The 12,641-nt window shown below is 45.2% G+C and overlaps 1 protein-coding gene across 1 annotated transcript in view; it reads left to right on the top strand.

Moving 5' to 3' along the window:
• LOC142259109 (uncharacterized) overlaps nucleotides 1–12,641 on the top strand; it is a 173,974-nt gene that overhangs the window by 23,448 nt on the left and 137,885 nt on the right. Inside the window, exon 3 of the mRNA XM_075331621.1 lies at nucleotides 12,364–12,454. Coding sequence (XP_075187736.1) covers nucleotides 12,364–12,454 — 91 coding nt within the window. The remainder of the gene's footprint in view (nucleotides 1–12,363; nucleotides 12,455–12,641) is intronic.

Below are 12,641 nucleotides of genomic sequence, written 5' to 3'. Positions count from 1 at the left end.
GGACTCTTTGAAATCCTATATATATTTGATAGTTGCCTTGTAAATAATCGTTTACAGAAGATTCATTGACGATCTGTTCTTTATTTGGGACAATGAACATGGCACCATAGAACCATTCCTTGATTCACTTAATAATAATACTTGGGGTCTTGAATTCACACCCGCTACTGATAATAACATGATTCACTTTCTTGATTTGACCATCTACCATAAGGATAATAGAATATACACTAAAACTTATTTCAAACAGGTAGATGCCAATAGCTATATTAATTATAACAGTGAACATTATAGCAAATGGTTGCGAAATATACCTATCAATCAGTATAAAAGAATTAGGAGAAACTGCATGACAGAAGAGGACTTTAAGATGCAAGTAGACGTTTTAAGGGACCGCTTCCAAGAGGAAAAATACCCCAAAACCTTGATCAAGAAAGCATATAACGCGACCAGGACTTTTAAACAAAGGGATTTATTAGTCTCCAAAAAATCGCTACAACCGAAAAAAAGGGTGGATGATCTGGATAATGCCTTTTCCCTCAACTTCCTAACTACATTCAGCAGTGATAATCTCCGAATTAGGAATATATTTGCCAAACATTGGGACATACTGTTGAACGCAGGGCTGTGGAGTCGGAGTCGTGGAGTCGGAGCTCATTTTGGTGGAGTCGGAGTCGGTATAAAACTCCTAAAATATATAATAAATTAGGGACAGTAGTGCAATGCAGAATGTGCTGAATATTTTACTAAATAATAACATTTAGTATAATGCTTATATTTAAGTGAAAAATGTATTTAGTACAATGTGAACATCAGACATTTTATTTTTATGATACAATAATCAATATATTTGGATAGAACATAAAATATACTTATTAGAATACAACTCTAGAACACAAAAAACTAATAAATTGTAAATATGTAATACAAATATATATATATATATATATATATATGTATATATATATATATATATATACACACACACGATAAATACACACACACAAGATAAATACACACACACACAAGATATATATGTAATCTACTGTATATTACATAGTGTATTACATATTTACAATTTATTACAGTTTTTTGTGATCTAAAGTTGTATGCAATAAATAGATTTTATGGTGTATGCAAATATATTGATTATTGTATCATAAAAATTATTAATTGTCTGATTTTCACATACACATGTTCATGTACTACAATAAATTTTTCACCTAACTATAAGCAATATATGTAGGAGTCGGAGTCGGAGTTGGAGTCGGAGTCGGTGCAAAAGAAATTGAGGAGTCGGAGTCGAAGGTTTGGCTTACCGACTCCACAGCCCTGGTTGAACGACCCCATTTTGAAAGACCTTTTACCCGCTCGTCCTGGCATCACTTTCAGGAGGGTCCCCACTATCAAAAATATAATAGCTCCCAGTCGATTAAGGGAGATACAGAAAATTAAAACCCTGACCTCCCTGATAGGGTCCTATAAATGCAATACCAAAAATTGTCTATGCTGCAAGAGCATTTACCATAAGAGGACATTTTTTTGTTCCCACTCAGGTTCTGAAAATTTCCCTATAAAGGACCATCTAACATGCCTATCAGATCATGTTATTTACCTCATTGACTGTATTTGTGGCAATCAATATGTAGGCAGGACCTGTCAAGCTTTGCACAACAGACTGAATTCACACAGGTATAATGATAAAATAGGGTATATGCTACATGGCCTCTCTAGACACTGCGCCTGGTTCCATAATAAGACTATGTCTTTCAAAATCACTCCCATTGAGCATATTCCACCTAACACACCCAATAGGTTGGATATGTTAAGTAAAAAGGAGACCTTCTGGATCCATAAGCTTGGTACCTTGAAACCTGCGGGTCTAAATGAAATTACTGATCTCTTTTATTAATTTATTTCTTAGGGTATTGCTTGTTTGTTTTTCCATAAATCTTTGTTTTTATATGCATTTTAAAATTCATATATACATGCAAAAAATCTTTTTAGTATAAGATATACATTTTTATTTTACCCACATAGTGTTATCTTTTTATTTCCTCCTATATTTGTAATCTCTCCATTTTATTCAGATGTGTGTGTGTGTGTGTATATATATATTTTATCTAATTATTATAAACCAATGTTACTATATATTTTTATGAATTTTTATTTTATTTTATTCTTCCCTTAATAATAATGTATCAGGTTAATTTACGTTTTTTTAATCTGCAACGCGTCTCATTTTATAATATTTATACAGATATCAATTTTTGACTCTCTTCATATGTATACACAATATTTGTCTTTCTCCTTCATTGTTGTGTTGTAGCTGTCATTTTCTACATTTATAACTCCATATGTTCTTTTTTCCTAAATATAAACCTGCACGTTTTTTTTTTTTTTTCTTTCCCTTCATCATTATCAGCCTTTCTAATTTCTCCCCCTCCCCTCCCCTCCCCCTTTTTTCCCCCCTCTTTTACACCATGAACTCACTACAACCCATTTTAGGATGGCTCCTTTGTAGACAGAGGTCCCGCGCACGCGCAAATTAGTTTTGTTTTTTTTTCCCACGCTATGAACTTATTTCACCTTTCCCCGCGGGTTCTCTCTGCAGCGGTGCTTCTTCACGCATGCGCAGTATATTTTTTCTCACGCTGTTGAACTCTCGTCACCTCCTTCACAGCACAGGTTTTTTTCCCCTATCACTCTGCTACAGTATCCTTGCGTTCGACAAAAAAAGTTGTTTTTTTTTACCTTTCCATCTAGTGATTTTTGCCTTTTTCTGGTCCTCCAAAACTATTACAATTGTTTTGTGAGGAACCATTTACATTCTTTGAAACTATTTTTGTTCCCTTTTACACTCACCTTTTTCTCCATACAATCCCTTTTTGGTGAATAATAAAAATAAATAATCAATCTTTAGATATGATTTTCATAAATCCCTCTTTATAGCCCTATATGGTTTTTCTGGCACCAGTCAGTTTATTGCCCCTTATAACATTATTTTCAAGGGACGATTATAATGTTCTACCATGATTTTTCATTTTCACAAATAACACTTCCCCCATAGGTGTTTTTTTTATTATTACTTACACTGATAAATAATCAAAAAGTAGCAATTTTTCACATTATTACATTTCTATTAATATTAATTATTCGTACTCCAGTTTTTTATTCATTTTTTCCTTTTTGATTTCTCCTTCTCCTTGCTTTTGTTTCTTTTTCTCTCCCCTCTCTCTTTTTTTTTTTCTTTCTTTTCTTTTTTCTTTTTCCCTTTTTTTTTTTTTTTTTTTTTCCTTCTCTTTTTGTCTGTATGTTCCTGCCCTCCCCATGTGACTTAGTCATCAGCCAGCTGACGTCATCTCTGTGAACGTGGCTACTTCAGTTGTATATATGTATCCTCTGCACGCAGCATGTGTTATGCTGTTCCTTTCTGACTTTTGACCTGATGAAGAAGGCGGAGATGCCTTTGAAACGCGTTGACCTGTGAAAATAAAGAAAAGGAATTCACGATATATCTTTGGATTATGGTTTTTAGCGCAGCCTTTAACCCGATTTCTTTTGATCATCCCCCATCTTGCTCTTACAGTAAAGAATCCCCATCTGTGATTATGATTGATTCTCCTTGTCATCATTGCAGGTCTCAGTTGTAAAAAGCTAATTAGAAATAGCTTGCTAATCTGTCCTCCTATTGCAGACCTTCCATTCCTTTAATGGTCGCTCTTCTCTGCACCCGCTCTAGTTCAGTTATGTCCTCCTCATTCACTGGAGCCCGAAATTGCACAGAATATTGTAAGTGTGGCCGCACTAGTGACTTGTATAGAGGCAAAAATGTTCTTGTCCGAAGCATCTGTGCCGAAAAAAAATCTGGAAATCTAAACCCCTGCAAACATACAAAGAACAAAAACCCAACAGATTAATATTATAAAATAGTCACGTGCCATACATGTGGAAGATAAGCCGCTTCGTAATATTATTGGATCGAGGTTCTTCATTTCGGTTAGTGCAGCCCCAAAACCAGGAATTGTCTTCTTCTTCATGCCATACATGTTAGTGTTATCTCTGCAGCCAGTGATCGGATATAAAGTCTCCAGTAATTATATTATGCCCGCTTTACACGCTTCAATAAATCTTTCAATCCGTCGTCGGGGTCAAGTTGTAAGTGACACACATCCTGCATCGTTCGTGACGTATTTGCGTGTGACACCTACGTGCAATCAAGATTGAACGCAAATACGGTGATCGCATACACGTCGTTTATTCCTCATACATTGGACGTTTTGTTGTACGAACCTAGTCAATTGTAACGTGTGACATCCCTCATACGATTGTGATGTCTGAGGCTATGTGCGCAGGTGTGCGCTCTGCACGCAGCTTAAAAAAAGTCCGCTTCAGAGCGCAGCTGAAAAGCTGCGTTCTGAAGCGCCTCACAATGTCTGTCATTCACTAATCTCTGTCAGTCGGTCACTATCTCTGTCCCTCTCTCTCTGTCCATGTCCGTCTATCCCTCTTAGGCTGGACTCACACGAGCGTATGGCATCCGATGCGAGAGCATCGGATGCGATATGCTAATGTCCCCCGGCTCAGGCTCTGCTGCGTGCGTGAGCCGAATGTCATGCGACTTTAACCCGATCTTGCGATCGGGTCACAGCTGTGAAGCTGAGTGCGGGCGCAGCGGAGGAGAGGGAGGGGTTAATTCTCCCATCTCCTCCACTGTCAGCCTGTGCGTATATCGCACTGCACTGGGATAACATCCGAGTGCAGTCCGATGTATCTCTCGCATCCATTCACTTGAATGGGTGCGAGGGATACGGCTCTCGCAGACAATCGCAGCATGCTGCCGCTTTTCTCGCATCCAGAATCTGGATGCGAGAAAAGCTGACCAACAGCTCAACCTCATTGCCTGACATTGGTCAGAGTGCAATGCGAGAATTTCTCGCATTGCACTCGTCCGATTTTCACGCTCGTGTGAGCGTACCCTTACCCCCTCTCTCATACTCACCGATCCCCGATCTCCGGCGCGGCTCTGCACGGCATTCACACTGCTCCAGCGGCTTTTACTATTTTGAAAAAGCCGGCCGCTCATTAAACAATCTGGTATTCCCTGCTTTCCCCGTCCACCGGCGCCTATGATTGGTTGCAGTGAGACACGCCCCCCACGCTGAGTGACAGGTGTCTCACTGCACCCAATCACAGCAGCCGGTGGGCGTGTCTATACTGTGCAGTGAAATAAATAATTAAATAATTAAAAAAAAACGGCGTGCGGTCCCCCCCAATTTTAAAACCAGCCAGATAAAGCCATACGGCTGAAGGCTGGTATTCTCAGGATGGGGAGCTCCACGTTATGGGGAGCCCCCCAGCCTAACAATATCAGTCAGCAGCCGCCCAGAATTGCCGCATACATTAGATGCGACAGTTCTGGGACTGTACCCGGCTCTTCCCGATTTGCCCTGGTGCGTTGGCAAATCGGGATAATAAGGAGTTATTGGCAGCCCATAGCTGCCACTAAATCCTAGATTAATCATGTCAGGCGTCTCCCCGAGATTCCTTCCATGATTAATCTGTAAATTACAGTAAATAAACACACACACACGAAAAATCCTTTATTAGAAATAAAAAACACAAACATATACCCTGGTTCACCACTTTAATAAGCCCGAAAAAGCCCTCCATGTCCGGCGTAATCCAGGATGCTCCAGCGTCGCTTCCAGCTCTGCTGCATGGAGGTGACCGGAGCAGCTGAAGACACCGCCACTCCTGTCACCTCCACGCACCAAATGAAGGGAATAGCGCGATCAGCTGTATTCAGCGTTGGCCGCGAGTAACCTCAGTGACAGCTCAGCTGATCGCGCTACTCACCTCATTTGCTGCGTGGAGGTGACAGGAGCGGCTGTGTCTTCTGCAGCTCCTGTCACCTCCATGCAGCAGAGCTGGAAGCGACGCTGGACCATCCTGGACTCCGACGGACATGGAGGGCTTTTTCGGGCTTATTAAAGTGGTGAACCAGGGTATATGTTTGTGTTTTTTATTTCTAATAAAGGATTTTTTCGTGTGTGTGTGTTTATTTTATGTCACTTACAGATTAATCATGGAAGGTATCTCGGGGAGACGCCTGACATGATTAATCTCTGAGTTATTGTCAGCTATGGGCTGCCAATAACTCCTTATTACCCCGATTTGCCAACGCACCAGGGCAAATCGGGAAGAGCCGGGTACAGTCCCAGAACAGTCGCATCTAATGTATGCGGCAATTCTGGGCGGCTGCTGACTGATATTGTTAGGCTGGGGGATCCCCATAACGTGGAGCTCCCCATCCTGAGAATACCAGCATTCAGCCGTATGGCTTTATCTGGCTGGTATTAAAATTGGGGGGGACCGCACGCCGGTTTTTTTATTTATCTATTTCACTGCACAGTATACACACGCCCACCGGCTGCTGTGATTGGGTGCAGTGAGACACCTGTCACTCAGCATGGGGGCGTGTCTCACTGCAACCAATCATAGGCGCCGGTGGGCGGGGAAAGCAGGGAATACGAGATTGATTAATGAGCGGCCGGCTTATTCAAAATAGTAAAAGCCGCCGGAGCAGTGTGAATGCCGTGCAGCGCCGCGCCGGAGATCGGTGAGTATATGAGAGAGGGCTGCTAACTTCAGTTACTCAGGAGTTTAGCGGTCACCGGTGAGTCCTTCACGGGTAACCGCTAATCAGGACGCGACACAGACAGAGCCGCAGCATGACAATGAAGTCGGGTGAAGTTAACCCGAGTTCATTCTGACAGTGCGGCTCTGTCTGTGTCTGCTGTCATCTGCCATTCAGCTCTGCTACATGGCTGTCTGTGTCTGCTGTTAGCGGCCATGTAGCAGAGCTGAATGGCAGATGACATAGTAAAAATGCATCCCTACACATTACACACGCTTGGCAAGTCAATAAATAAAAAAAAAAAAGGGTGCCCAATGCATACGTCACAGAACACATGATCTAAAGGATCGCACACAAAATTGATCAATTTAATATAGACTACTAACGCACGTGTGACAGCAAATGAACGACCTATGTGCAATCTCATAAGATCCCGTATGCAACCTGGGCGTGTCACATCGCATACGAGATCGCACACCTAATTGTAAGGTGTAAAGCAGGCTTTACTATACAGGATTCGTTATGATGTTACATCGTCATCTTCTCCCCATTCAGGTCCCTACAATATCGGATCCTCTCAGTGGAGATCTTCTATATAAGAGAATTCTCCTGATTGCCCCATCAAGGATGGATATGGACAGGGACAAGATGGCGGAGAGGATATTACACCTCACCCTAGAGATCCTCTTCCGGATTACTGGAGAGGTGAGAGATTCTGATGACGTCACATTACATCATTCTCAGGGCCGGATTAAGGTTGGTGGGGGCCCCTGGGCAGAAAATCTGGTGGGTGCCCCATAAACGTTAACATTTTTAGCCATAACAGTAGAGCACGAACTGTAGCATTTAGATATAAATCCAATGAACATGTATCTTACCCTGTTCTGCCACATTCAGATTTACAGGACTACAATACAGACACAGTCCAGGATCACTCACAGCCGTTACTTATACACATAGTACAATACAGATACAGTCCAGGATCACTCACATCCGTCACTTATACACACAGTACAATACAGACACAGTCCAGGATCACTCACAGCCGTCACTTATACACACAGTACAATACAGACACAGTCCAGGATCACTCACAGCCGTTACTTATACATACAGTACAATACAGACACAGTCCAGAATCACTCACAGCCGTCACATATACCCAGTACAATACAGATACAGTCCAGGATAAATCACAGCTGTCACTTATACACACAGTACAATACAGATACAGTCCAGGATCACTCACAGCCGTCACTTATACACACAGTACAATACAGATACAGTCCAGGATAAATCACAGCTGTCACTTATACACACAGTACAATACAGATACAGTCCAGGATCACTCACAGCCGTCACTTATACACACAGTACAATACACACACAGTCCAGGATCACTCACAGCAGTCACTTATACACACAGTACAATGCAGACACAGTCCAGGATCACTCACAGCCGTCACTTATACACACAGTACAATACAGACACAGTCCAGGATCACTCACAGCCGTCACTTATACACACAGTACAATACAGATACAGTCCAGGATCACTCACAGCCGTCACTTATACACACAGTACAATACAGACACAGTCCAGGATCACTCACAGCCGTTACTTATACATACAGTACAATACAGACACAGTCCAGAATCACTCACAGCCGTCACATATACCCAGTACAATACAGATACAGTCCAGGATAAATCACAGCTGTCACTTATACACACAGTACAATACAGATACAGTCCAGGATCACTCACAGCCGTCACTTATACACACAGTACAATACAGATACAGTCCAGGATAAATCACAGCTGTCACTTATACACACAGTACAATACAGATACAGTCCAGGATCACTCACAGCCGTCACTTATACACACAGTACAATACACACACAGTCCAGGATCACTCACAGCCGTCACTTATACACACAGTACAATACAGATACAGTCCAGGATCACTCACAGCCGTCACTTATACACAGTACAATACAGATACAGTCCAGGATCACTCACAGCCGTCACTTATACACACAGTACAATACAGACACAGTCCAGGATTACTCACAGCCGTCACTTATACACACAGTACAATACAGATACAGTCCAGGATAACTCACAGCCGTCACTTATACACACAGTACAATACAGATACAGTCCAGGATCACTCACAGCCGTCACTTATACATACACACAGTACAATACAGATACAGTCCAGGATCACTCACAGCCGTCACTTATACAAAGAAAGTAGAGTAAAGGGGGCTTTACACGCTGCGACATCGCTAATGCGGAGTCGTTGGGGTCACGGAATTCGTGACGCACATTCGGCCGCATTAGCGATGCCGTTGCGTGTGACACCGATAAGCGATTTTGCATCGTTGCAAAAACGTGCAAAATCGCTAATCGGCGACATGGGGGTCCATTCTTAAAAATCGTTACTGCAGCAGTAACGAAGTTGTTCCTCGTTCCTGCGGCAGCACACATCGCTCCGTGTGACACCGCAGGAACGAGGAAGCTCCCCTTACCTGCCTCCCGGCTGCTATGCAGAAGGAAGGAGGTGGGCGGGATGTTACGTCCCGCTCATCTCCACCCCTCCGCTGCTATTGGGCGGCGGTTAAGTGACGCTTCAGTGACGTCGCTGTGACGCCGCATGGACCGCCCCCTTAGAAAAAAGGCGGTTCGCCAGTCACAGCGACGTCGCCGGACAGGTAAGTATGTGTGACGGCTCTGGGCGATATTGTGCGACACGGGCAGCGATTTGCCCGTGTCGCGCAACAGATGGGGGCTGGTACCCACACTAGCGATATCGGGACCGATATCGCAGCGTGTAAAGCGGCCTTTACTCACATATTTTTAATTGATCCCAATGTTAAGGCAGCCAGGGCCGGCTCCAGGTTTTTGTGGTCCCCGGTTGCGTCTCAGTGGGCCCCATCCACACACAGACACACACATACACATACAGGCATACGTACATATACATATTTGAAGACAAATTCACAAAAATACATTTAAACAGACAAATATATGCACAGTCATATACACTGACATACATGCAGACACAGACGCATTACAGGTGTTAATATGGAGAAGTCACAAGCAGCCTCACTCACCTCTCCCGCTTGTTTTCAGCTCCTCCAGGACATATGGCTGTGTTGCATGATGGCCATCAATAACAGACATGACTGCACACCATGCACACTGACACAGCACTGATGCATATACATCACAGGAGGGGCTGGGGCCTACAATATATACATTACAGGAGGGGCAGGGGGCATAGACATTACTGGGGGGGCATAGACGTTACTGGAGTGGCAAACCGCTCTGGTGGCGTACACATTACTGGGATGGGTGGCTTAGCGCTCTGGGGGACCCATATAGTTCTGGGGTGCCGCATAGACTGCTCTGATTCATATATATACACACACACAGCTCTGCTTCACACACACAGCTCTGCTTCACACCACACATCTTTCTTCAGCTCTGCTTCACACACACACACAGCTCTGCTTCACACACACACACAGCTCTGCTTCACACCACACATCTTTCTTCAGCTCTGCTTCACACACACACACACAGCTCTGCTTCACACACACACACAGCTCTCTTTCACACACTCACACACAGCTCTGCTTCACACACACACAGCTCTGCTTCACACCACACATCTTTCTTCAGCTCTGCTTCACACACACACACACACACACACACAGCTCTGCTTCACACCACACATCTTTCTTCAGCTCTGCTTCTCTCACACACACACACACACAGCTCTGCTTCACACACAGACACACACACAGCTCTGCTTCACACCACACATCTTTCTTCAGCTCTGCTTCACACACAGCTCTGCTTCACACCACACATCTTTCTTCAGCTCTGCTTCTCTCACACACATACAGCTCTGCTTCACACCACACATATTTCTTCAGCTCTGCTTCACACACACACAGCTCTCTTTCACACACACACTCACACACACAGCTCTGCTTCACACACACAGCTCTGCTTCACACACACAGCTCTGCTTCACACACACAGCTCTGCATCACACCACACATCTTTCTTCAGCTCTGTCCCTACCTGCTCTGATGCCATCCTCCTGCTGCTCCGGTATAGGCCGCCATCCTCCTGCTGCTGTTCCGGTGCCGCGGCCATCCTCCTGCTCCGGTTAGTCTCCTCTCCTGGCCGCGGCGTGGGTCTTCTCCGCGGCCGGCCGCGCGCGTGGGTCTTCTCCTCCGCGGCCGGCCGGCCGCGCGCGTGGGTCCTCTCCTCCGCGGCCGGCCAGCCGCGCGCGTGGGTCCTCTCCTCTGCGGCCGGCCGGCTGGCCGCGCGCGTGGGTCCTCTCCTCCACGGCCGGCCGGCCGCGCGCGTGGGTCCTCTCCTCCGCGTCCGGCCGGCCGGCCGCGCGCGTGGGTCCTCTCCTCCGCGGCCGGCCGGCCGCGCGCGTGGGTCTTCTCCGCCGCGGCGTCCTGCTGTGACGTCCGCGGCGTCCTGCTGTGACGTCCGCAGCATTGGACGCCGCAGCAGAGCAGGGAGCAGGCACACCTCTGACCCCGGAAGTACAGGCGATGGTACTTCCGAGGACAATCAGCGTCCTGTGCCCGCAGCTTGTTTTTGCGTCTTAGAGACGCAGATACAAATAAATGTAGGTGCTCCCCCCCGAAAACACAGCTGATTTAGACTGTCTTTACGGAGGGGGAGCGGGTGTGAAGAAAAGAAAAAAAAAATTGCTGACGGGTGGCAAGTATGGCCCTAGTGGTGGGGGCCCCCTTGGAAGCTCTTTTGGTGGGGGCCCCGGGGCTGAAGCCCCGCCTGCCCCGCCTATAATCCGGCCCTGATCATTCTTATCTATGGGAATAACAGATGGACAGAACTGGAGAGGTGAGGACTCTGGAAATGTCTGGAGTGAGATTTATTACTGTGTCTCTCCATAACCAGGATTACACAGTAGTGAAGAAGACCTCTAGTGAGCGCTGTCAGGCCCCTGTGTCTGAGGGATGGGGAAGACCCCTGAGCCCAATCATGGGGCCTCCACCTCACCCCCCGATACATGAGGACATCAATGACCAGAAGATCCTAGAACTCACCTACAAGATGATTGAGCTGCTGACTGGAGAGGTGACACTGCTGGGAATGCTGGGACATTATACAGTAACGCTATGAAGGGATCGGGGGGTGACGGTATCATTGTATGTGTCAGGTTCCTATAAGGTGTCAGGACATCACCGTCTATTTCTCCATGGAGGAGTGGGAGTATTTAGAAGGACACAGAGATCTGTACAAGGACGTCATGATGGAGGTTCCCCAGCCCCTCACATCACTAGGTAATAGACAGGACTAAATACACACGGTCTATAATTATCTGTATGTAAGGAATGAATTCAGTCCCTGTATGTGTCTCCTCCAGCTCTATCCAGTAAGAGGACAACACCAGAGAGATGTCCCCGTCCTCTTCTCCCACAGGACTGTAAACAAGAAGATCCCGATGTTCCTCAGGATCATCAGGTAGATGGAGAGAAGGTGCCATGAAATCTCCCTATGATGTGTAGACGGCTGTGAAGATCTTGTGCTCAGTCTTGTTTTATCCTCCAGTATTATATGTGTTATACTTGTGTAATGAGAGCGGTGGAGATGGCAGGATTAGAGCTGATCATAGATGGGACTTCTCCATCTGTCTGTGACTTTTACAATATTTGTTTCAGGGGGAAGATCTGCCCCATATTAATACTACAGAGACATATGTGAGGGGTGATGAGCGGAGTAAAGAGGAGATTCCTACAGATAACCGCCCAGGTGAGTAGTGACCACTAAATGCAGAGAAGTCACAGATTCTTCTCAGTCACCGGCTGTGGCTGCTTTATCAGGGTTGTAGTCCGGCCATATCTAATGGTCACCATTCTGCTGCTAGACTACCACATGCTCCTCCACCCAAAACTATCCTCATTATTTTGGGAATTGACACCCTTCTGTTGGAGTGATA

The sequence above is a fragment of the Anomaloglossus baeobatrachus genome, assembly GCF_048569485.1.
Source record: "Anomaloglossus baeobatrachus isolate aAnoBae1 chromosome 5 unlocalized genomic scaffold, aAnoBae1.hap1 SUPER_5_unloc_27, whole genome shotgun sequence".
Taxonomy (NCBI): Eukaryota; Metazoa; Chordata; class Amphibia; order Anura; family Aromobatidae; genus Anomaloglossus; species Anomaloglossus baeobatrachus.
The sequence above is the reverse complement of the archived record's forward strand: the minus strand, read 5'-3'. Positions and strand labels throughout refer to the sequence as shown.